Below are 27,871 nucleotides of genomic sequence, written 5' to 3' on the forward strand. Positions count from 1 at the left end.
TACCATTCATACCATTAGTCATGGGTCTTTTAATTTATTGTTATAACCTAAGGGTAAGGGTCTAGGCCCGAACCGTCAGCTTTTGTGCTCCCGAGATGCTGCTTGGCCTGCTGTGTTCATCCAGCTCCACACTTTGTTATGCTGATTTACAAGTATTCTTTAGGTGTTTCATCCCAAATTATCATTATCTACTAGTCCATGTTGCAAATGTTGGCAGTTTGTGTTGCATCGTATTTTCACACAGTACCTATACACAGGTTTTTCAGGGGAAGTCAGAGGATAGCACTTGAAATGGGATGTGGGCTGTCATTCTTGACCATTAGTACATGAACACCAAGGCTAATAGCTCCCCTCTAGAGCTACTTTAGTGTAGATTAGAAATCAATCTGGAAAACATCAGGCTTCTTTTATGGTATGGCTATATACTGACTTCGCCAACTAAACAATCAGAAGTGCTGAAATAGGAAAACAGAATTTGAGTGGGCTGAATTTCAAGTCAAAGTAAAATGGAGAACTTTAATCTTGCTCAGTGATGCATAGTATTTCCTTTTCCCAACTTCCTTTAACCCAGCTGGTCTCACCCCTCCTTTGGCTCATTAAGGAATATTCGGCGTGTCAGCAAAACTTTCCAATTTCCAACAGATGTTAATTAAACTTACAACCAAAACAGAAAACACTGGAAGAAATTCAGAAGGTAGTTGGAGAGAGGAACCGAGTTATGGTTCAAGTCTGTGAACTTCTACCAGAATGTTTTATTGTAGTACCAGCCAGTACCAAGCAGAAGGGTTTCAGAAACAATCGCTGTGTTGAAATACCTGATCTGATCTAAAGTTATCCTGGCATTGCTACAAATGCCTTTAACATTCCAGGAAAGTGGGAGGATTTAAAAAAAAGTCACTCCAAGATTCCCATTCTGAGAAGTGACACCTATTAAAAAGTGATAGGAGTATGAGTAGTAAGTTCTATCTACTGGCAGCACACACACAATAATCGGAAGCAGACAAGCAGCTAATTAGCATTCATATCAGCAGTTGTTCTGTGCCGTGTAGACACACGCAAGTGACAGTAGGCAGCATCTCAAAAAGCAAATAGATTTCAGTGATGACAATAAAAAGAGATCCATAAGACAGAGGCAGATGCATCAGGATGGTTCTTAACTTAAATTGGTAGATCATTTCAGTAAGTAGTGGGGAATAAGGAACAAAGTAACTAAACAGAATTACTAATAGTATCTTCAGCAACAGAAAGGATAATAAGACCATAAGACATAGGAGTGGAAGCAAGGTCATTGGGGTCATTTAAGAGACTGCTGGACATGCATATGGTCACAGAAATTTGAGGGTGCATACATGAGGATCAATGGTCGGCACAACATTGTGGGCTGAAGGGCCTGTTCTGTGCTGTACTGTTCTATGTTCTATGTTCTAATAACTGGGACCCATGCTTCCAAAAGTATTCCAACCAATTATTACGGACAATGCTCCATAGTAAAAGTACACTGTTCCTAACAGTAGAACTGCTTAGTGTTCCACCAGATAATCGGCACAATTCATTTCATTGTCAAATTCCTATTTAATTTAAATTAGCACATCGTCTGTTCTTTAAGTTCAAAGCCATTTAATACAAACTATTTCATAATTCAATTTTTGTAAACTAAATTAACACATTTCTGTTAACAGGTTTAAATTATTTAAGTCAATATCCCAGATAATTTTACAAAGTAACTAAACAGAATTACTAATAGTATCTTCAGCAACAGAAAGGATAATAAGACCATAAGACATAGGAGTGGAAGTAAGGCCATTCGGCCCATTGAGTCCACTCCGCCATTTAATCATGGATGATGGGCATTTCAACTCCACTTCTGTGCACTCTCCCCGTAGCCCTTAATTCCTTGTGAGATCAAGAATTTATCAATCTCCACCAATAATGATTCACTCTTTAGTTTAACATACATTTTCTCATTGTTGTATGTTATGTCAAAGGGGAAAAATGTCATAGGTTCACGTGTATTCCAATGTGGTATACCATTAGAATCAATATCAATTATCTGTAATAAAGGATCCTCAAAACCAATAGCAGCATTGTGGATGTTAAGAATCAATGCAATCCAATTTATTGAGACTACAAAACTGTGGGTCCCAATAAGATAAATCCCGCATTATTTGCTGCCCCTCAGCAAAATCAACTGAAGAGACAGGTTCAAGTCCCACACATACAATGATGTTAACCAGCTGTAGCATTGTATGTCATCATCCCTACCTCTCTGACTCACCTACTTTTCACCATTTCAGACTGCATCTGATACTCTGGATGTGGTTCAATTTCCTCAAATTAAACACGGATGACTAGATTTATTGTTTTCAGCCCCACCTTAAAATTCTTCCGTACAACATCAATAGCATTTTCTCTCCTGGCAATTATGCAAGGTTGAACCACACTGGTTACAACCTCAGCATCTTACTTGATGCACAGCTGAATTTTTGACCCCGTATCCTCTCCAATACACAATCCTCTTCCACTCCACAACATCGCTTCCTTCTTAGGACATCATTAGTAAACACTCTTGCCCATTTTCATTTTCAGAGCAGACTATCTCAATTTCTTCCGGTTGGGTTTTTGTCATCCAACCTCCAAAAGACAGTTACTTATCCAAAACCATGGTCTATATCAATTCTTTTAGTAAGTTCCATTCAAACACTGCTAGTGCTCATTGGCTATCCAATCATTTTAACTCCGTAAATATCCTACTTTGTTACTTATCCAGTCATATCTCTTTCTAATGTTTGTTTTTTTTGACTTGACTGTGTCGTGCCTTGGGGCATACTGCTTATCATCAATTAAACAAATAAATGCGAATTGGTGTTAATATTTTGTACTTTTTCACCAGAAGGGAATTAGATTTCACAAATGTCACATTACATACACGATACAAGGTTAGTTGCATCTTCAGTATTAAACTTAATTTTCTAGAATATTTACCATCCTCATATCAAGGCAGATCAGTGGCAAGACCAGTTGACTGGCTTTCCACAGGGGCAGAAATCGCTTGTTATCGTGCTCAGCAGCACCCCAGGGAAGCCGTAGTAGCCTTAGGAAAAACACCTACCGAGTCCCAGGATTTCAGAATAACATTGGCCACAGATAAGTAATGTAAACAAGTGAGTGCACAGGATGGGGGTCAAAAATAGTCAGGGCAAGAAATTGGTAGAAGTGGCAGGCACATGTTCTCAGCAGGTCCCCACCCCGGCCAATTCCTGATGTCTAGTCCCTCAATTAGAGGCTGATTGTTTCACCCACAATTGCTTAATGTGGTTAGCGAGCACATGTTTCAGCTGTTCTACATGCCACATGGTAACAGGTCTGTCTGCAGCTACATTAATCCCGGCTGTGATGGGCCATTTACGTGGCCATTAAATGAGCCATTTAAGGGTCTTAATAGGCAGCAGAATAAGAAAATCAATTGCTGACCTTCCCACCTTGAACTAAGTTCTTACAGAAGAGGGAAGATACCAGGGCTCAGGTATGCCACCACTTGCTTAACTAAATGCCTTTCCTGCCAACAAATATGCTATTGAACAACAAAGATTCTGTTCTGCTGGTGGGATGCTATTCTGCTTTGAATCATAGAAGGAAATCAGCCAGTCAGGATACATTGTATTACAAATTATTGGAACAACAAGTTCTGATCATCACAATAATATATGAACCCATATGTTGCAGCATATTGTTTGTCTGGCATTCTTGTCTCATCTAAATATCTGTACAGGGTCCATACCTAAACTAGACTCAACATCCAGTTTCAAAGGTACTAAACTCTCTTGATAAAAAAAGCTGTGGATGCTGTAAATCAGGGACAAAAACAGACTTGCTAGAAAAGCTCAGCAGATCTGCCAGCACCAGACCCGAAACGTTAACTCTGACTTTTTTCTTCACAAATGCTGCCAGACCTGCTAAGCTTTTCCAGCAACTTCTTTTCTTGTACCAGTTCTCCCAAACTGATTGCAAGAGTTGTGATTTCTCAGTCAAATTCAGTCTCACTCATGATCTTGCAAGGGGTATCTGAAATCTCAGGACTTTTCTGATGTTTAATTTGCTCAGGGAGATGGGTGGGACTGGGTGCCATCTGTGTGCTGGTCAACTATTTGATTACACAGATTAGCTTAGCGTGACCTCAAAGCTACAGCTGGCATATTCTTTTAAGAAGAGATATATGGGAGGTCTTTTAGCACAATATGTACGGAAGCAGAAAGTAAGTGTGTGAGAGAGAGAGAGAGGGAAAAAAAAAAATCACACAGGGAAGTGGCTGAGAGTAGTCTTTACCTTTTCGTGCAAATTTACATTTCCAACTCACCGCTCCACTACTCGGACACCCAGCTTTTCACTTCTTTATTGTTATCCTGTAATTTTATTAGCCTGCCATTCTTTCACTCAGACTGCAGCCTGTTGTTGTCCAGAAGCCTTTTAAAGTTATGAAACAAAACCAAAAATTGCTGGCATTTTCCAGAAATTTGTATTTTTGTTTCATATCTCCAGCACCTGCACTTCTTTATTTTGTTTTACCTTTTAAAGTGAAGTCATTGCCTCTCATTCGGAGCTTCCCAGAGCTAACGAGATGGTGCATGCTCTGTGTCCAGGCAAAGGTCCTGGACCTCACCATCCTACTGCCACATAGGCAATTCTGCAGGCCCTGACACTGCCACTCAACTTGACCACAGTTCAGCCAGCACCACCTTCAGCAGAAGCACAGGTCTTGTGCCACATCCCGTAGCACAGGGTTGTACTTGAAAGCACTCTTGCAGGTGAGGTCAGACGTACTGGACGGCGGCCCCAGCATTCTGGCACAGGACACAGTCTTAATCTTCTATTCCAGCAACATGCACATTTGTAATCTGTCACAGCCCGTCCTTTCCATTAGTGCAGTCCTATTTTGCTGATAAGTGATTTACATTCACAGCAATGCTGTAAATGCCAACAAATTACAATTGTGGTATTGTGTCTTCTTTTAAATGGGCCGATGAGGAAAACAGAAGCTTGCTCCTATAGTCACCCAACAAAACAGAGAAATTGGGGTTGTTCTCCCTACAGCAGAGGGGCTAAGGAGAGACCGAATATATGTATTCAGAGCTGTGAAGGGTTTTATGGGAAAAAAAAGTTTTCAGTGGCAGCAGAATGAACAAGAAGAAAACACAGATATAAGGAGATTGGTAGAAGAAGCAGAAAGAAGGTGAGGGTTTTGTTAAACACAGCAAATTGATTTGACCTGGTATGTGCAAAGAATAGTGGAAGCAGATTCAACAATAACTTTAAAACATATGTTGGATAAATATTTGAAGGGCAACCATTTTTAGGAGTTTTGCCCTCTTCAACACAATGCCTATTGAGGTACAGTCTTGCATTACGAGTAGTGCAGAATTACAAATTGTGTATGTGGTACTAAAAGAGAGCAAACTGGACTTTACATGAAGTATTTGTCGTTCTATCCAAGCATGCCACCTTGCACATTTAAATTGTTTCACTACAAGTAAAGCAACCTAAGGTTTTGGAGTAGATCTGTAGCTCGGGTTGTGGGTGTTGAAGTTGTTGGCTCGGCAAGCTGGTTTGTTGTTCCGCAGAAGTTTCATTACCGTGCTTGGTAACATCCTCAGTGCAGCCTCTGATGAAGCGTTGGTGTGTTTTCCTGCCTGGTTTTTAAACTCTGGGGTCCATTGCGATGGATTGCCTCACTTCCGGGTTTGCTCCGTAGTGGAATGTATACGGGGTTGAGTTCAATCTGTTTAATAGAAGCATGCTTCGTGGAGTGCCTTGCTTCCAGGAATTCTCATGCTTGTCTCTGCCTAGCCTGTCCTAGGGTCCTGATGCTGTCCCAGTTGACGTCGTGGTTCTCCTTGTCCATGTGGATTGAGACCCTGGAAGCAGGGCCACTCCACGAAGCATGCTATTATTAGACACATCGAACTCGACCCCATAGACATTCCACTATGGAGGAAACCCGGAAGTGAAGCAATCCATCGCAACGGGCCCCAGAGTTTAAAAACCAGGCAGGAAAACACACCAATGCTTCATCAGAGGTTGCACTGAGGATGTTACCAAGCATGGTAACGAAATGTCTGCGGAACAACAAACTAGCTCGGTGAAACAACCAACCTTAAAAGTGATCTTCAAAACTGATAGTTAAAGTTTTTACATCTTATGGGGAGGAAGCAGATACATAGTGAGACACAAGGTATTACAAATTTAGTACATAATAGAATAATAGTCATTTCTCAAATGCTTATATGAACTTAACTTCCAAAGTAATCAGAATATCTTAAATTTTAGTGCAATAATAGGTACACTACAGTAGATAAATAAATAGACAAATATAATAAATATATTAATGCAATAAGAAGGGCCATGTGGATTAGGTTTCTTCCTTTTGGGAGAAGTACTGTTTCAACCATTGCTGACTATGGTGGGAGTTTCAATATTAATGTAATATTGGCTTATTTTTATTCTAAAACAAATCGAAGTGTTTAACACGAGTTACTTGTTTTTTTTTAAGTGCAACGACTGGTGTTACAGAGGCAAATGGATCTATTTGATGTCTCCAACGACCCATAAACAATTTCCACTGTGAAAGATCAGGGCACCAGTTTTTCTGTGGAATGAAATGAAGTACACACACTGCCAGGATATCATAACATGCTACATTACTTCGAATACTGGGACAAAATTATCAATATTCCTAGAGTGAAGCCAGCCTCAATCCCAGCTTAATATCTCATCTGAAGGTCTGCAGTTGTGCAATGCAGCAGTGTAGGGGGGGTATGTCGGTCTCATTTATGTACTCAAACCATAGTTTATAAAAAGCATGCTTGACTAGGATTGATAATATACTCTTCTGCGTGAAGCAAGAAAGACAAACTGAAAGGCAATGTGTTACAAACATATGATATAAGAGATACCTCTTAATCCACCTTTCACAGATGACTGTGTACATTGCGGTCTGGGTGAGGGTTTTTGTGATTCTTTGGCCTGCAGAATTAAAATTCAAAGATGAGGTTGATCAGAACAATCACTTATTTCCTCAGCGATGGTGAACCCAGGACACAAGCTCAAAAGGAAAGCTGAAGAATTTGCAACCATCTTCAACCTGAGCATTCAAGCAGATGATTTATCTAAGTCTACCTATCAGGTTCACACCAGCAGTGATGCCTGTCTTTAGCCAATTTGATTTACTCCACGTAATAACAAGAAATTGCTGAGCACAACAAATATAGCAAAGGCATATAACCCATGATATCATCCTTTCTACAATGGTCGATAGGAGCACAGATAAGCTAATTAGCCCTTTAAGCCCCTTCAGTCATTGAATGAGATTATGGTTGATCTGTATCCTAACTCCCTGTACCTGCAACATTCTCTATGACATGTGGACAACAGTTCTTCAGAGATAGTAGGAACCGCTGATGCTGGAGAATCTGAGACAACACGGTGTACAGCTGGATGAACACAGCAGGCCAAGCAGCAGAGGAGCAGGAAAGCTGATGTTTCGAAAAGCATTTCTGAAGGAGGGTCTGGGCCCGAAACATCAGCTTTCCTGCTCCTCTGATGCTACTTGGCCTGCTATGTTCATCCAGCTCTACACCTTGTTGTCTCAGTCCTCTATTAGTCTTAGATTTAGCATGAATAGTTGATCTAACATCAATTTGCAAAGAGTTCCAAATATCTACCAGCCCTTCTCCGTAGAAGTCTTCCTAAACTCCTGAGCCAATGGAAATTTGTTGACTAAGTGGAAAATTGTTCAGTATATTCATCCAGAAAAATTCAGATCTGACCAATTGGCAAGTTCAACCGCCTGGGCACTTGTTCCTTTGAAACAATGAAGGATAACGTAGTTTAATATTGGTAATAATACTATCGGTATAATATTAATAGTTAAAAATTAAACGTAGAAGTACTACAGGACTAAAGAAAATATATTAATGTCTAAAAATCCAAATACTGGCTTTGCAGTAGCATATTTATGTTGAAAATGTTCAGAAAATAGTAAAGTGGTACTCCAGATCACTGTAAGCTCAGCAAAAATTAAAATCTGATACATTCCATGATTCAGAAATATCAAGGATCACAGTGATGTATATAATTTCAAAGATGGGCAGAACCAGGTAAAGCAAATTGACCAGGTAAAACTTTGCTAAACAAGACTTCAGTTAAAGGTCAAGTCACTTTGTTTATACAGGGATTGGTTCGGGTTCGATTCCAACCTCAGGCAATTGTCTGTGTGGAGTTTGCAAGTTTTCCCCACGTCTGTATGGGTTTCCTCTGGGTGTTCTAGTTTCCTCCCACAGTTTAAGGTGTGCCAGGTGAGTTGGCCATGCTAAATTGCCCCATAGTGTTCAGGAACGTGTAGATTAGGTGGGTTATAAGGCGATAAGTCTAGGTGGGATTCTCTGAGGGTCGGTGTGGGCTTGTTGGGCCGAATGGTCTGTTTCTACACTGTATGGATTCTATTCATTGTGGAAAGCCAATTTGGTTGCAGCAAGATTCCACAAGCAATGAGAGTAGGGACCAGATGATCAATTTTAAAGATTGTTGACTAGGGACAAATTTGGACAGGAAGCCAGGAAAATGTCCATGATTTTTGAACAATTCCATTGAATATTTTCTGTCCATGTGATATGGCAAATAAAAATTTGATTTACCATCTCATCTGAAAGACATTACTCTCCAGTACATTACAATCATCAGCCTAGTTTTTGTGCTCAAGTCTCTGAATTATGGAATGATCAACTCAGAGGGAAGAAGTGTATCACCAACTGAACTAATGTAAATGTCAGAAAGAAAAAAGGCTTTTCCACATGCTTGGAGGCAGTTATCCTAAAGATATGATAATAGAAGATAGGCAACTTTTTTATTCTTCTGGGTTTGAATTAAGTAACAAACTGTTGCATCTGTTGTTCACTTTTTAATTAACATATAAATGAAAGATCAGTCTCGCGTGCTCTAAACGAAACATACACTCCAATTTTGTACATGATTAAACGTAACACAAACCTTTGCTTGTGCTCTTATTTCTTTTTTCTTATTTTCACGCTGTTCTTCCTTCTGATATTGCTCATCAAATGTATCCAATATGACATACAACTCATGGGCTACAGCTGGAGGCTCAACATCGCCATATAAAATTGAACATGCTCGGATGTCCTCGCAGTAAAACCTATGCAAACAATATTGACATGGACCAACATATTTTAGACTAGTAATGTCTGCATTACAAACTAATTACTTTTATTCACTTCATAAATGTAAAACTATTGTACAAATGACAGCCTAAAATGTCATACAGTACATTATAGGCATGTACTACAATACATTTATTAATAACTTAGAAATGTAGACATAAATGTCACATCACATGTCAATTTAGATAAGCAAGAAAGCATCATCATAGAAATGTATAGTATTTAAGTAAATCATTCAACTCGGTTCATGTTTAGCAATTCCATGAGACAGCTTTCTACTTAGTCCTATTCCCTTGCCCTGTCCCCATTTTTTTAAAGTGTTTATTTTTCAAGTATGGGCATCTTCACACAAAATTAATACCAAAACAAAGGGGTCTCAAAGCAATTCCAATCATAATACGTACTCTGACATTAAGAAAGAGACCCACAGTTATTTTGTGTAGCATAGACTGAATTATATACGCAATGTCAAGTAAAATGTAACTAGATCAAACTGTGCCTGAAGAGTAAAGTTAAAGGAAAGATCAAAACACTGGAAGAAGCATTTCTGTTTTGTCCCAAAATTGGGAAATTGCACCCAAAATAGAGTTACCGCGCAGGCAAGACAAAGATGGTAGTATTCTATTATATAAGTGAATGAGATGATCCTAGGAGTCTTCACATTGTCTTTTAATCTGATGCTTGAAGCTGCAAGGAATAAGATTCTTCCAGCTGAGCACCACTCCATGTTCTTCCTCAGCCGATGAATCCTCTGTATTAAACATTACTTCGAGGAAGCACAATGAGTCACATGGATGTGAAATGTACTCTGGCAGGGAGGCCAATGTGATTCCCCAAATGTAGTTCAGCAATACCATTACTGGTCAAGCGAGTTGGCTGCAGGAGGACTTAGCTTCAAGACTCCTTGTGGGCATGAGCGTGCCTGCCACAGGCAACCGAGCCTTCATTAGGTAAAAACATTTTAGGCTTCATCCTCAATTAATCTTGCCATTGTAGAAACATCAAATCATGTCAGTACTGGTAGGAGTAACCATCACTATCCCACTAGAAATGAAAACCCATCTTCACACTTGAGTATTTTTCCATCAAATTGTGTGGCAGTGCTACCATGCTAAATGGAATTGTTTCAGGATAAATATAGCAGCTCAAAACTGGACACCCGTTAGTCAGTTTAAGGTAAAATTGGCATTGTCCCAGAGGAGCACAGGGCTGCTCCCTCATTCGAGGGAGATGACCGGTGATGAATTTAACTTGAGGGTCACCACACCTTAAAAAAAAGGGCAGAGATTGTAGGAACTGCAGATACTGGAGAGTCTGAGACAACAAGATGTATAGCTGGATGAACACAGCAGGCCAGGCAACAGAGGAGCAGGAAGGCTGACGTTTCGGGCCTAGACCTTTCTTCAGACCCTTTTTCTAAAGAAGGGACCAGGCTTGAAATGACAGCCTTCCTGCTCCTCTGATGCTGCTTGGTCTGCTGTGTTCATGCAGCTCTACACCTTGTTATCTCAAAAAAAAGGGCAAATGTCTAGAAAGTGGGATCTTTATGTTTACCTCAGCCAGCACAGGATATGAGCCCATGCTTTTGGTAACATTCTGTATCGCAATCTAGCCATCCAATCAACTGAGCTAACTGACCCCATGATAGGTTATGCCATCAGCAACAGAACTGTATTCTGCAACAATCTGTAACCTCATGATTCAGGTGATATTTGTCTTTATACTTGCTATCAAGGCAAAGGACCAATGCTGTTTCTATGAACAATGCACAACATTTTGTCACAAACATCATCAGATGATCTAAAAATGTGATGTTGAACTGGTGCAGCTACAATTCAGGAGTACATACATACTTAACAGTAGAAGCTTAAAGAAAGAACTGGGTATGCTCAATCAACCAGATAGGAGTACTGCAGACCTAAGGCAATGAGTTGCAAATGGTCATGGACAATTAAACAACTAAAGGAGGGAAAGGTCCTCCAAACATTCCCCTCCTCATTGAAGAAGGGGGTTAGCCTGTCAGTATAAAAGACAAGGTTTCTTCATTTGCAATAGTCTTCAACAGAAATGTCAATGGAATGAACAATCTCAGCTCTACTAGAGATTGCAACTAAATTACTTGAAGAAAAAAGCAAGCTGAATCAATTCCTAGTTCTACTCGAGTACATTAATCAGTTTATTGGCATAGCAAATATTTTAATAAGTAAACAATTAAAATGTGCCTGCTTTCTACAAAAAGAAAACCCAAGTTAAGAGCCTTGAAGTACCAACATAATAACACAAACTCAAAAAGAAATAATTTTTGACAAACTATTTTCAATTAAAATGAATGAAATAATGAGCATCTCGAAACATATTTCTACTAGAGTACAATTTGTAAACTAGGAGCTGATTCTAAAGATGTAGTTTGAAATAAGTCTTTTGCAGGCTTTGGATTCTCATAATTTTGACTTTGACTCATGATCAATCGTGTGGATGGTGCCAGCAAAAGACATATTCCAGAGTAGATCCTTCAAATCAGTTAATGTTTTATAAATCATATTCTAGAAGAAATATGTTTGGAGATTCTCTCCATTTAATACATTAAGTGAAGATGTTATATCAAAAACGATTCGTTCTTAGAACAAACATTATTGCAATGTGGAATGAGTTCACTGTTATTATTAATGAAACATTTTGTGACATGCTAGCCCTATAAGTCATGTGAGAGTCAATAATAACGGTGTTCATTTTCTTTGTTAACTCTGGAGACTTGGACAACCCATAGCAGATACCTGACACCATTCCAGAAGTAGCGCAAAGAGTGCCTTTGCAAGATGCTCCAAATCCCGTGGCAAGAAAGACCGTCCAACAGATGGTCCTTCATCAAAGCACTAACCACTCAAAACCAAACCAGCTGGGCAGGACACATAGCTTGTATACCTGACAATAAATTCCCAAAGCAATTGCTCTGATAAGAATTGGTTCTGACTGCAGCAAAAGTGCTTGCTGAAAGCATCCCTGAAGGTCAAAAATGACCACCAACTCACAGGCAATCCTGGCTTGTGACCAAATAAAATGGAGAAGATTCATCTGACAAGTGACTAAACACAGTGAGTGACTTTGTTGGCTTCAAGGAGTAGGTAAATATGGCGTTTAGGGCTTAAAAGGATCATAGGACATGGGGTGGAAGTAGGAACAGGGTACTGAGTTGAATGATCAACGACAATCATGTTAAATGGTGCAGCAGGCTTGAAGGACCGAATGGCCTATTCCTGTTCCTATTTCCTATGTTTCTAAATTTCGAAGAATGAGCAGAGGCAAAGGGGAGTCATTGGTAGTAGCATACAAACCTCCAGACAGTTCATCCAGAGTCCTTAAAGGACCATCTACCCAACATATGGCAGAGTATGCAAATCTCAGATTAGATTTACAGCTGACTAAAAAAATCTTGTAGCACAGTCACATAAGTCCTTTCCCCTAACTAGAAGCTTACCACTTCAGAACTTGATGGCCATATAAGTTGCGCTAAACTGCAGCCAAACAGGTTGATTATAAATTTCTAAATCCTTGTGGCATGCACTGGGGAGGCAGTAAAAGCAGAGGTGTTTCCTGGTCAGTCATAGCACTGTGGTAGCTTCAGTACATCAAACTCTCTACATTAAAACATTTCATGTGCATGTTTGAGCATTCATCAAAAGTCCTTGTCATGTACACACACACAGACATACATAAATAAAGACAAAGTGTTAGGTGAAAATATATGTGAAATATACAAGTTTATGCAAATGCACATATCAATGCAATTAACATATGGGGAATGTGGATATTCCTCTTTGGATAGCCTAAATTGAGATGTGTGAAATGGTCACCACAGTTATGTCAGAGATAATGGGAACTGCAGATGTTGGAGAATCTAAGATAACAAAGTGTGGAGCTGGATGAAGGGTCTGATGAAGGGTCTAGGCCCGAAACGTCAGCTTTTGTGCTCCTGAGATGCTGCTTGGCCTGCTGTGTTCATCCAGCTCCACACTTTATTATCACCACAGTTATGTGTTTTGTCACCACTTGATGTCTCTCTTACATCTTCCTTCTGGATTTGCTTACTCATCAGGTGATAAGTTCCAGACAGAACCTGCATTCTGTGACTCTGCAGTCACAATCATAGGAGATATACAGCACGAAACAGGCAGTGTGTCAACATAAATGTAATTTTATTTTTGTACGACATATTATACATATCTGACAGAATATTTCAACTGAAGAACACTTTTTGGCTCTAACTACAACTTACTTGCGATTGGTCTCTTTTCTTTCAATCAAATAAGATCCTTCTAATGATATTCCAGCAAACAACCCACGTGATTTGCAGTATGTGTAGACAGCAGCTGTATTTCTAACAGCAACATCTCCCTCTAAGTTTCTGAAAACAATAAACATCTGGTAAAATGTGTATTCATTTGAAAAATACATTAGAAGGTACCATTTCAGGTTTTGTTCAGTCCCAATGGCATCAGACTTAGTTCAGTTGTACATCTGAGTCAACATGTTCTCTGCCCATTCCAGAAACTCAGGCACATTAGCTAAGATTATACATATAGCTCAATATTGCCAAGGACTTCAATGAGGTGTTAAACTAGGAGACCATATGCACAATCAGATGGATATAAAAGATTCTTTGACACAATTCCAGCAGTAAAAATATTGCTATACAAATGCAAGTACTTTCCTTAATAAAGAAAAGACTTTGTGAAAGATGAGGTCTTATGGATTGTGAATATTTAATTTTCTGTTTTAATAATATTTAAATATAACATCAGGGGTCATATTTACATAAAGTTTCATCAGAACTTCAAAGTTTATAAGGATGGTAAGGTACCATTACTATGTCACTGATTTGATTTACTGCTATAAATTAATTCCCACCTCACTTTCAACTCCACCACTTGTGATAAAATCTTTATCTCTACACTGCTAATGAACTTCTCATTTGACATGAAGTGATGGATCAGCAAGAATTTTCATCAACTCAAGATAATCAAGACAAATTTTACCATACATTGTTTCTGATGGAAACAGTGCACTCCAGAAATCTCTTTTCTACCTATACGCTCAAGACAAATTCGACACTTCAAAATCATGAAGTTCTGTCTGACAATTAAGTTGCGATTCAAACCCACACTTCAGCCCCCATCAACAGCCTATTTTATCCTGTCCTACACCAGTCTCTTCCACCCAAAACAAACTTTCCTCGTCTCTGGATGGCTCAATTCCTCTGAAGATTACTTTGTTCCTTATTCTTATTTTTCAACCTGTCCCAAACTCAGTGCTTCATATAACTGCAATTTGCCCCAAAAACCACCACAGATCCCACAAAGTTGTGCTGCTGTAATATCATAATTGTTAAGATCTTCAGATTTAACAAGGTGTAAGACTGGATGAACACAACAGGCTAAGCAGCAGAGGAGCAGGAAAGCTTACGTTTCGGGTCGAGACCCTTCTTCAGAAAATTGAGAAAATGTCATTTCTCCCACCTCCAGCAAGATGCCACCACCAGACACGTTTCGCTTCCCCTCCCTTGTCTGCTTTCCGCAAGGACTGTTCCCTCGGGGACACCCTGGCCCACACTTCCTTCACCTACAACACCTCCACACAGCCCTACGGCACCTTCCCCTGTGACCAGCAAAGGTGCAACACCTGCCAATTTACCTTCTCCCTCCCCAGTATCCACGGGCCCAAACACACCGTCCAGGTGAAGCAACACTTCACCTGCACTTCCCAGAACCTAGTCTGCTGCATTTGCTGCTCACAATGTGGACTCCTCTACATTGGGGAAACGAAGTGTAGACTTGGCAACCGCTTTGCAGAACATCTATGTTCTACTCGCAAAAAAGACCCTGAACAACCCGTTGTCTGCCACTTCAACGCAGAACCCCACTCCCTGGCCAACATCTGTCTCTCGCTTGATACAGTGTTCCATTGAAGCCCAACATGCAAGCTGGGCGAACAACACCTCATTTTCCACATGGGGACCCTACAGCCTTCTGGACTCAATATTGAGTTCAATAATTTTAGGGCCTAAACTCTCCTATGTCCCAGCCCTCAACCCCACACACCAGGCTTTGTTACGACATAGCCTGCCACTACACATCCCCTGTTGTTAGTCACTAACGGAACCCATTAACAACTATTCAACCTCCCAGCCTGGTCATTAGCAACTCCTTTGTCTGTCCAACTGTCTTTCTCTCTCTTTGGGCTCTATCCTATCATTTACTTCCTACCCCACCAATCTCCCTATTTTCTGCATTTAAACTGATGTTTTCCCAGCCATTTTCAGTTCTGAGGAAGAGTCACTGGACCCAAAACATTAACTCTGTTTTTTCCTTCACAGATACTGCCAGACCTGCTGAGCTTTTCCAGCAACTTTGTTTTTGTTCCTAATTTACAGCATCCGCAGTTCTCTCGGTTTCTATTTAGTTTTTAACTGGTTTTAAACTATAACAGCTCTTCCTAAATACGTTAACAGTTTATTCTCTTATACTTCCTTGCAAAGTTTACTGAAACCCTGTTTTACGATTGCTGTTTATCCTAGAGCATTACCCCTAGCTGTTATGTCAAAATCGCTATCAAGTTGGCCAGTCATTTTAACAGCATTCTGTTCGCTTGCCCTCATCTTGTCTGTCCTTGGCATGCTGCAGTGCTCCAATGAACCACTGCGCAAGCTGGAGGAACAACATCTCATCTTCAGACTAGGCACTTTACAGCCTTCTGGGCTTAATATTAGAGTTAACAACTTTTAAATTGAGAAGCACTTTTTCCCTTTCTTTCAGCATGTTCTCATATCCTCCCCTCCCCCCATCCCAGTTACTGTCCTTTCAAGTCTGGCAGGAGACATACCATTGTTCTGCCATTCATACATCCTGATCACTTAACAAAAACAAAAGTTGCTGGAAAAGCTCAACAGGTCTGGCAGCATCTGTGGAGGAGAAAACAGTTAACGTTTCGGGTCTGGTGATCCTTCCTCAGAATGGTTTTTATTTTTCCTGACGACTTAATCTAAACTATCATCATCTTTTCTCCACCAGCAACCTACACCCACTAACCCACACACCACTCACCTCAAACTGCAGCATAAATGCTGTCCCCTCCACACTTCACTTCAGATCTGAAAAGCTATCTACAGTCAAAATGTTAGCTTGCTCTCTCTCCATGGATGCTGTCTGACTTGTCGTGATCTCCAGCAGATGTTGTTTTCGGTACAGATTCCAGCATCAGCAGTAATTTGTTCCCTCATGTGATGAAATCCCCCCTCCACTTGGTTATTCATATTTCTTACACATCCAACAGCTCACTGCTTCTCCAATCTCAAGACTTTTCTCTTTGCATTACATTTTGAATCTCTCGACAGAATAATTAGGGAAAAAATGTTCCTACTTGTGAAAGGATCGAGAATCAGACGGCACACGTTTAAAGTAGCAAGTAGATCATATGTGGAAAATGTTTTCACATGGGCTCTGAAATGTATTGCCTGAGATTATGATGAAAGCAGGTTCAACTGAGGCATTGAGAAGAGAATTAGATAGTCATTTAAAAAGAAGAAATGTGCAGCCTTAAAAGGAGAAGGAAAGAGAATGGCACTCAGAGAGACGCTCATTTAGACATGTGGTACAAACACCAATGGTTCAAAACAGAGCTATTCCACGAAATGGTCAGGTTCCAAATCTGAGCTTGGTCTCACCAACGAAGGACAGCATGATCTGTAAGCAATGAACACAGTAAATTAAATTTAAACAACTAAACTGTAGTTTCACCTGGGAGGTGCATTTTGGACACTGAACAGTGAGAAGGGAGGAAGTAAACGGATAGGTTGTTGCATCATCAAAATGGGAAGGCACTGAAGTATGGGGGATGACAATGAGGAATGAACCAGGAGGTTGGAAGAAACAGCCATTTTGGAATGCTAAAGGGTGGGAGAAGAGTGGAAGGTGTGATTATGGCAGCATCTTGCACTGAAAGGGGGTAAAAGTCAATAAAGAGCTCTGATAATTATATAGTGTGGACTTAAGATCTGTAAATGCAAAGATGTATTTATTTTATTGGATAATATATTCATGTAAATTTTTAATAACTTGATCAGGTATTACAATCATGTTTACAAATTTAAATATGATTGTACACTAACTTGGAATGCAAAATAGAATGAATACTGTTAGATCGACATAAGTATGTGAATGTATGGCTTTTTATTGGTAACATTTTATCTGTAAAAATAGAATGTAAGTATTGTTTTCGGAGAATTGCGCACATCAATAAACACTCAGGCAAAGAAACCTGCATCTAATTTGGTCTTTGAGGCAGGGAAGGCAAAGGACATAGAGACCACCAAATTTCATTTCCCAGTTCCAGCTTGCCCTCAACATTTTTCTCAGAGCAGAACTGTGTGGGCCAAGGGCAGAATGGTGGTGAGGTAGAGCTGGGTTTTTTGAGCATTCATGTGGAATTGCTTGCTACAATTTAGGACGAAGTTGCCAAGGTGAAATGAGAGGAGACTTTGGAAGATGCCAGAGATAATAATGCAAAAAATGGAAGATAAGCCATTTCAGATGATTCTTTAGCTATGCCTGTACAAGTAAGACTGAAGTCAGATAAGTGCAGATCTGCTCACTGAAAGATGATGGAGATATTGGAGGGGCTTGGTGTGGAAGTAAACCATGTCAGAGACAGTAAACAAGTTGAGCAGGAATAGTTTACCATAGTCACAATCAGATAGGAAACAATTTGATGTGAATAAGCACATCTTACAGTACAATAAACTTGGTTGGAGGAAATCAAACGTATTTTGGCAAAAGATGTGCTTGTTCAAAAACCTTAGATAGAAAAGGAAGGTTGGACATTAAGCAGGAAAAGTGCTGGTGGCAGGGATGGGGAGCATTAAGGAAATTTTGTTTTATATTTAAAATGGGACACTGATATTTGAAGATAATGTAATCACTTCATACTTTCCTCCCCATTTAAGTCCATCATTGGACAGAGTTTGAGAAAACAAGGTGTAGAAGACCCTTTCTGATGAAGGGTCTAGACCCGAAACGTCAGCTTCCCTGCTCCTAAGATGCTGCTTGGCCTGCTGTGTTCATCCACTTCTACACCTTGTTATCTTGGAATGTCCAGCATCTGTAGTTTCTATTATACCTGACAGAGTTTGTTGCTTTACAGAGGTTCGGTAAAATAAACACAAGATTAACAAACTACATACAAAAGAATCAAATGGGCAAAATACTATCTGAAAAAGTTTACATGAAATTTAATACGGGGATGAAAGAACATAAAAATTATTTGTTAATACCGCATAAATATATAACTACTGACCTGCCAATGGGTCCAATTGCAACAGTAAAATTTCCACCTAGTGTGAGATTTCCCCCTTTTGCAAAAGCATCAACTGCACGCTTCTGATTCAGGATTATCACCAAATCAGATACCTACAGCAACAATTAAAAAGGACTTAAATGGCGTAAATGTAATCAAGATTTGGATAACATCAGCAAAGAACATGTGATTGCTTCATGCTCACCTCTGAGAACACAAAATGGGGTTAGTCATGGAAACAAAGGATGATCTATTTGTTTATTTGGAAAATAAATCCACTGCCAAAATTACCTTAAATCCTCTCTCCTTCACAAACTTATAGAACATCAAAAATGGGCCCTTATGTTGAGCTGTTCTTCAAATGTGGCCCACTATTCCTTCTCTTTGCTGTGCGTATTAGCCTTCCAAATTATTAATTAATTATTCTATATAACAATATGTTTGTTTTCATCCTGTTACGTGTGCCACATTTAAAGGGCCTGCTTTTATTTACGTGCAATCTGGATAGCTATGGCTAATAAGATAAAAGATTCTCCCCTTCAAGCTAACCTTTTGATCCACAGTGATCCTCAAGATATTGATGGTTGTGGGCTCAGGGTGTATTATACTGTGGAACATCAGGGGGCAATGATTGGGCTTTTTGCTGGTTAGGTGTGGTGCAGTGTTATCTGCCAGTTGATGTAGGTAGGTAATGTAAATCATTATTAGAAGAGTTGTGAATGAACCCAGGGCCCATGGAAACATCAGCAAACAACTCCACTTCTGACTTTATGATTGAACCAATGAAATGGCTGCATTATGAGCAGAGTCCTGTGAAGGTCATTCATCAAAGATTAGCCTCCAGTAACCATCTATAAGGATATTAACGCCTTCAACAGAAGTACAACTTCTGATTTGAATTCAGTTCTTCTAAGATCTCATGATAGAGCTATTCATGCTAAGCCACAAACTATTTGTCCTCTGCAGCCAGAGAGAAAAATCAAGCATTGTTTTCTGGAAATGAAGAACTATTCCAGCTAGTTTTGTGGTCTTTGAGCATTTCCTACAGGTCATACTTAAAACACAGAAACAAAGATCAGAAGGAAGGCATTGGAGTCAATAACCATTAAAATGAGGCACAGACATAAAGTGAATGATATCGATAGTGAATAAAAGTCAAAACTTTGATTTTAAACAATACAAATATTTAGTTTCAAGACAAATAAGATGGTGCCAATAGGTGTCAGCCAAGTTCCAGCATATCTACTATCAGAAAGTAAAATAATCTCTCACAAGTGTCAAATTAAATAAATGATTTTGTATGTTGGAGCGGAAAATTAAAAAAATGCAGCTGAACGAGGATAATGATTCAGCAGGACAAAGGAAAAAATCATTATTACATTAACGATATGAAAGAGCAACTCAGACATTTTTGCTACAATTGATTGAAGACTGATTTGACAACTGTGTGTGAAAAGTATTTGAATTAGAAACAGGATTGGATTAACTATTAGAATTGCAGGCTCCTATAGATTGAGGTGCAGAGTTAAAAAACATACATTTTAAAATTATGAAGCAGTAACAGAATGGAAATGCTACAGATTGAAAGCAGAAAGTGATGGATAAAAATTTAAGTGATATGCAGACTCTAAACTTAATCTGAAAATGATATTTTTATTCTTGCATGTGTTTATGGCATTGTGGTCAATTCCTAATGAACTGATTGTTTCTCTGGGCTATTTCACTGGACAGTTAAGAGTTCTTCATACAACTGTGGCCAGACCTGGTAAAGACAGTAGATTTTCGTTCCTAAAAGGAGACTAGTGAATGAGAAGGCTTTTTTATGATAATCAACAATAGTTACATATCATTGTTATTCTACTCTTAATTGCAGATATTTTTAAATTAAAATTCTACTTTCTGTCATGGTGGGATATGTCACCACAACATTATCTAAGGCTGCAGATTAATATGCTAGTGAAAATAGTATTATACCATTACCACCGTACCATATTCAAAAGTCAGATAATTGTGGTAAAATTGCAGATTAGAACAAACAATTCAACATCAAAATAAGCCTCATATTTATCCCATATTTCATGGATTACTTTAATGTAACATATGATACACATATGTTACTACAGAATATTCACTTGTAGAATCTGTGAACTTCAAAATAAAATACCTGCAACATTGTTTTTTTAAACTGTATCCCTATATGCTTTCATCTAATTTAAACGCAAGGACATTTTCACTTTTCACAGCTTTTCTAAGCTTACGTGCACACACTGGTAAAGCAGGGATATTCAGTGAAAATCAATACATTCAATACAAAATATATATCAATGCTGAAACTGACTTATCTGTTAGTCATAGAAATGTTCTGACAAGCTATTAGTTGCGCTATATTTAGTGACTGCACAAAGAAGCACCTGAAGAACTAAGAGTTAAGGTAAAAGATGAGTCAACTGTGTTCAATGACGTAGAACATATTGATTTTCTTTACCGTTTTTAATTTTCAAGACCATACACTAAAATTTACAGGTCCTTTGCCACTGTCACTTTCAGCAAAATACTAATAACCACGTCACTTTTTAAGTCAAGCTAAAATGTTGACTGAATAAAGTAATTTGACCACTGGCTTTCAAATTGACAATGGCAATCAATCATGTGTGAATAACTGAAAGGTTATTTTATTTTTTCCCAGAAGTGATTTATGCAATGCTAACTCTCCAAATTAAACATTGCTGTATATTTTATGTAAACATTACAAATACGCAATTAAGAAGTTATCCACAGGAAATAATAAGCCCACTCTGACTCAAATTTTAAAGACCAAATGAGCTAAATGACCAACAGAGAGGATTGTAATGCTCCTGATATGACAAAGATCAAACTGTGAGATTGTTCAACTAGGTCCAGATGGCTTGCATATATTTTTTAATGGATTTGAATGTAACAGAAAAGACTGAGACACATACATTGAATTCTTCTAAGAATTCATCTAGTTTTGCATATTAGTATGCCACAAATCCATCAGGCTTGTGTCTACATTTATTTTGTATTAACTAGGCATGAACTAGATCATTAAAAATAAAACAGAAGAGCTGTGGATGTTGGAAGTTTGAAACAAATCTGAAATTCTTCTTTGGAGAAGGGTCACCAGACCCAAAATGTTAGCTCTGCTTTCTCCTTACAGATGCTGCCATGTTCAGTTTCCACAGTAATTTTCATTTTGTAACACTAGAACATCATCAGAATATTTTAAAAATTATCAAGATCTCCAAGCACAATTCCCTTGCATCCTCCAGCAGGGTGTCTGGTCTATATTGAGAACAAGGCCCGTCTTACATTGAGACAGTCAGATATGGCTGGAATTTGAGTCCTGTCGGCCAGCTTTGGGCTGATACACAATCAGGTGAATTGGGTCAAGAACACAGACCTGTTCAGGGTTGGGGGTCTTTGGAAGAGGTAAATGTAATCGTTCTGATTTTAATTTTAATTGGGCTGATCATCTGACTCAATGTAACTTTGGTTACCCACTGAACATTATTACGGTCACTGCAATAGTGCTAAGAGGACAATAGCTACTTTCTATCATTTACAGTCATATGGAAGGACTAGAAATTCAGCCATATTTATCCATCAGTGAAGAACTTTAAAGATTTGATAATCATGACTGGTAATACATTACCTAATTATTCATATTCAGTAATAACACTGGCTTTCATTTATGTTCAAATTGCAAGTGATCAAAATTTTTGAAGTAACCTTAAACTTTAGAATTAGCGCTATTGTGACATATTATTAAGTGGAGAATATTCTGTCGAACTACTGGCTTTTGTTTTGCAGATGGTAGATAAGCTTTGATGAATCAGGGGTAGGGTTACCCATTTTAACTGTTCTTGTATGCTCAGCGTTTATGTTCAGTTTAGTTTCTAGTTAATCCAATTCCCAAAAGTTGATATATCAGCACTGGTGATGCTACTAAATATCACTGGTAGATGGACAGATTATCTGATGTCGGAGAGTATGCCAATTATCAATCCAAGCTTGAAGATAATTCAGGTTATTCTCATATGGACACTAACTGCTTCAAATTGGTTCCACGGTATTCAGTGCTGTCCGTCAATGAAATATTGCCACACCTCATCTTGAGGGAAGCTAATTGATGAAGCAGATAAGATGCTTTGGCCTAGCCCAAGAAACTCCTGAGCAATGTTCTGGGGCTGAGATGAAGTGTCTCCAACAATCACAACTACATTCTATTGTGCTACATATGATTCGAGTCAATGGAAAGTTGTTCCCACTCACGACAACGTCATTAGGCCTCCTTGATGCCATTCGAAGTCAAAAGCTGCCCTGATGCCAATGTAGTCAGAGTCAACTCTCTGGAGTTGTGTGTGTACTTCCTTGTTATCCATATTTGATGCGTAGTTTCAAACCTGCTTTTATCTGTTATAATCCCAGCTCTTGGTAATACTGCATAAATCAGATCCCACCGTGAAACCTGGCTTGAAGGATAATAAATGTTATTTGTGTAGATTGGTTATCATGGCCATTACTGATCGAACACATTCAGGGCTGGTGGCTAATACTATTTTAACAAAGAAAAACAAGTTTATTATACAAAGGAAGGAGAACTTAGTTGATTTACAGCAAACAACTTGCACTTTTTTTGCAGCAATGTTCTACATAGATCCTTAATCCCCCTTTAGTATCACTCCAATCAAGATTTCTTACTCTCAGACTTTCTTCAGTTTTGATGATGTGGAGGTGCCAGACTAATGTCGACAATATGACACCAGATTATAGCCCAACAAGTTGATCTGAAATCACAAGCATTCTGAGCACTACCGCTTCATCAGGTGAGAAATGTTCAGGCACAGAATTAATAATCATAGAGATAAAAAGATCATACAAATGGTGTCAGTGGGGTGTCAACAGGTCAATTAATAGGTCTCTGCAGGTGATCAAGAGTGTCGGATGGTGTGAGTGAAGTGTCAACCACTGAATAGCAGGTGAAGGGATGAACGGGTTACGGTAGTAGAATGGGTTGAGAAACTTATCAACAATGATTGAATGGTGGAGCAGACTCGATGGGCTGAATGGCCTAATTTCTGCTCCTATGTCTTATGATCTAATAAAGGCAAGGACATAATTACAACACATTAAAAATAAGGTGGTGCTGGAGACAAACCAAATGACTGGAATAACATGATAAGTATAAGAGTCACATGTTGAGGATCTAACAAAAATAACAAGTAATCTAGAATTGTACAAACTAATTTGGGTAGAGAGAGCGTAACAAGCTATCGAGGACAGTAAGGAAGATTTTACATGCACAGAACAGTGCGGTGGGGTCACATGTAGCGTGACATGAATCTAGGATCACGGTTGAGTGTGTCTTCATGGTTATGGAACTTGGCTATCAGTTTCTGCTCAGCGATTCTGCATTATTGTGTATCTCAAAGGCCATCCTGGAAGATGCTTACATGAAGGTCGGAGGCTGAAAGTCCTTGACCACTGAAGTGTTCCCTGGCTGCAAGGGAACATTCCTGTTTGGCAGTGTTGAGTGATGTCCATTCATCCACTGTCATTGCACGTGCATGTTTTCACCAATGTACCATGCCACAGGGCATCCTTGCCTGCAATGTAGGAGGTAAATAACATTGGCCGAGTCACATGAGTATTTGCCATGTAATGGTGGGTGGTGTTCCCATGTGTGACAGTAGTACCTATGTCAATAATCTGGCATATCATACAGAGGCAGCCGTGGCAGGGTTGTGGGGTGTTGTGGTTGATGTTGCCCTGAAGGCTAGGAAGTTTGCTTGTGAACAATGGTTTGTTTAAGGTTTGGCAGTTGTTTGAATGCGATGAGTGGAGGCAGAGGGATGATCTTGGCAAGATGTTCATTGTCATTGATGACATATTGAAGGCTGCAAAGAACATGGCATAGTTTCTCTGCTGCGGAGAAGTAGTGGATAATGAAGGGTTCGCTATCGGTTGTATCCTGTGTCTGTTTTCTCAGGTATTTATTGCAGTTTCTCGCTGTGGTACATTGGAATTGGCAATCAATGAGTGGAGCAACGTATCCCATTTTTACGAAGGCGTCTTTCAACATCTTTAGGTATCACTCGGGTTCCTCCTCATCTGAGCAGACCCTATGCACAGGGCTTGTCCTTAGGGGATGGCTTCTTTAACATGTTTATGGTTGAAGCTAGAGAGGTGCAGCATCGTGAGGTTATCTGTGGGTTTGCGGTAGAATGAGGTACTGAGATGTTTGTCCTTGGCAGAGATGTATGTGTCCAAGAATAATAATGAACCTGAAGAGTAGTCTGACAGTGGGATGAAACTTGTTAATATCATTGTGTAGTCATCTCAGTGATTTCTCAATGTGAGTCTAAAGGAAGAAAATGTCAACTCTCTGGTGCATCGCATTGGTTTGAGATCCTGTGCAGCAAAGAAGTCTTGCCTTAATTAATCCAATAGTAGATGACCCCTTCATGTACTGTTCGGCTGTTAACACTTTAGTCACACTATCTGACACTTTTGATCACATGCAGAGATCTGTTATTCGGCCTGTTGATACTCCACTCACACCATTTGTATGATCTTTTGATTTCTCTGATTACAAGTTCTGTGCCTGAGTGTTTCTCTTCACTTCACCTGACGAAGGGGCAGAGCTCCGAGAGCTTGGGATTTCAATTAAACCTGTTTGGCTATAAACTGATATCATGAGACTTCTGACCTTCAATTTTGATGGCCTAGGAACCTATTTCCAGTTCAGGTAGCAAGTTCAGTTCTCACCAACTGGAGGCTTCTTGAAAATTCTCAAAATCTTGAGATGTCTACCTAGTATAAACTCTCATACAACAACATAGAATTGTAGAGAACAAAAACAGGCCTTTCCCCCCAGAATGTTGCGCCGAACATATTACCAACTTAAATTAATCCCTTTTGCCTGCCCTAAGTCCAAATCCCTCCATTCCTTGCACATTCATATGCTTATCTAAAAATTTCTTAAACACCCCTACTGCATCTGCCTAAACCACCACCTCAGGCAGCATGTTCCACACTCCGATGACTGTGTAAAAAACTTGGCCCTCTCATCTCCTTTGAAATTTACACCTCTCACCTTCAATGCATGACTCCTGGTTTTAGTCATTTCAACTCTGGGAAAAAGATTCTGGCTGTCAACCCTATCTAAGCATCTCATAATCTATAGACTAGCAAGTCTCTCCTCAGCCTCTGCTGCTCCACAGAAAATAACCCGAGTTTTTCTAGCCTCTCCTTTAGTTCAAAGCCTCTAATCCAGGCAGTATCCTGATAAACCTCTTCTGCACCCTCTCCAAAGCCTCCACATCCCCCTTCCATAATGTGGCAACCAGAATTGAATGCAGTACTCAAAGTGTGGCTTAACCAAAGTCTCATAAAGCTGCAACATGACATCTTGACTCTCATACTCAATTCCCCAATCCAATAAAGGCAAGCATGCTGTATACCTTCTTTACCACCCTATCTACTCGTGTGACCACTTTCAGGAGCTACGAACTTGAACCTCAAGATCCCTCTGTACATCAATGCAGTTCAGGGTCCTGTCATTAACTGAATACTTCCCCATAACATTTGATCTCTCAAAGTACAGCACTTCACACTTACTTGAATTAAACACCATCTGCCATTTCTCCGCCCACATCTGCAACAAATCTATATTCCACTGCCCTCTTTGAAAACCTTCTACACTATTCACAATCCACTCATCTTTGTATCATCTGCAAACTTACTAACCCACCTATTTACATTTTCATCCAGAGATAGTAGGAACTGCAGATGCTGGAGAATCTGAGATAACAAGGTGTAGAGCTGGATGAACACAGCAAGCCAAGCAGCATCAGAGGAGCAGGAAGGGTGACGTTTCGGGCCTAGACGCTTCTTCAGAAAGAATGCATTTAATGCCTTTCTGAAGAATGGTCAAGGCCTGGAACATAAGCCTTCCTGCTCCTGATACATTTTCATCCAAGTCATTTATATTTACCACAAACAGCAGCGGCCTCAGTATGGATCCCTGTTGGACACCACTAGTCACAGACCTCCAGCCTCAAAAAACAACCTACTACCACTAAGCTGTCTTCTATGGCAAGCCAATTCTGAATCCACATGGTCAAATCACGTGGATCCCATGCATCTTAATCTTCTGGATTAATCAATCATGAGGGACCTTGTCGAAAGCCTAACTAAAATTCAAATAGAACAACATCCACTGCTCGAGCCTCATCGATCACCTTTGTCACCTCCTTGAAAAATTCAAACATGGTATTAAGGCATGACCTGCCCTACACAAAATCATGCTGACTGTCCCTAATTAGGCCATGCTTTTCCAAATGTCTGTAAATCCTATCCTTAAGAATTCTCTCCAATAGTTTCCCAACCACCGGTGAGACTCAGCTATCGCCTATAGTTTCCTAGTTTATCCCTATTTTCCTTCTTGAATAGGGGAACAAAATTAGCTACTCAGTCCAGAAACTTTTACAAACCAACCCATCCTTCCACTAATATGGAACTTTTCTTCCAACATAGACTTGAGTCTGGTCTCTGACCATCTGTTTGTCTGTACTGATAAAATTTAATTACGTACACATTCAGCAAAGAAGTCCCTAGTTAACTGATTGAGGTATTTAACTTAAATCATAAGTTTTTTTTTGAAACGATGTTTTTAGTTCACTGTTCCAAATGACTTTCTGACCCCTTCAAGAAAAATAAGCAAGTCACTTTCATATAACCAAAATCTATTTTCATTCCCAAATGACAAGCTATTATAAACCTTTATCATATCAGCAATGTAAATCAGTAAAGTCTTCCATCCGTATGTTCAAGAGAAATTTGCCCAATTTGCAGGCTTGTAATCTTTCTGCCTGTACATTTTAATAAGTACCATTTTGCAACATACACTGACCTGAATTTTTCAACGAGTTTTTTCAATTTAATTGCATGGGACAAGAAGATATTACACGATTAGTGGCTAGAAGCTACAAATATTGCTAACAGAAAGAGCATCAAAATTTGGGAGTGCTTTATTTTCAGTACGTGGGTACCAGTTAACTGCACTTAATGCATTTTTTGATAACTGTTATATACAGCACAGCACTCAAGTGTGTCACGGTTTGTGCCAAAACTACAAGCCTAAATTAGTGTTCAGTGTAATTCCCTGGGTACACAGAATGATTAAGCAAATGTTACACAATTGCAGATTCACATCTAATATTGGACACTTTGCCGCGAGATTTGCAAGCATGAGCTGGTTGTGTATGGTCAAGCTT

At 39.3% G+C, this 27,871-nt stretch overlaps 1 protein-coding gene across 1 annotated transcript in view; it reads right to left on the minus strand.

Annotated features, from left to right (window-relative positions):
* Nucleotides 1-27,871, minus strand: part of sh3yl1 (SH3 and SYLF domain containing 1) — a 141,596-nt gene that overhangs the window by 46,273 nt on the left and 67,452 nt on the right. The window contains exons 5-8 of the mRNA XM_048531234.2: nucleotides 18,573-18,685; nucleotides 13,501-13,629; nucleotides 9,040-9,202; nucleotides 6,948-7,017 (exon numbers count right to left, since the gene is read on the minus strand). Coding sequence (XP_048387191.1) covers nucleotides 6,948-7,017; nucleotides 9,040-9,202; nucleotides 13,501-13,629; nucleotides 18,573-18,685 — 475 coding nt within the window. The remainder of the gene's footprint in view (nucleotides 1-6,947; nucleotides 7,018-9,039; nucleotides 9,203-13,500; nucleotides 13,630-18,572; nucleotides 18,686-27,871) is intronic.

Source organism: Stegostoma tigrinum, chromosome 4, assembly GCF_030684315.1.
Source record: "Stegostoma tigrinum isolate sSteTig4 chromosome 4, sSteTig4.hap1, whole genome shotgun sequence".
Classification (NCBI taxonomy): Eukaryota; Metazoa; Chordata; class Chondrichthyes; order Orectolobiformes; family Stegostomatidae; genus Stegostoma; species Stegostoma tigrinum.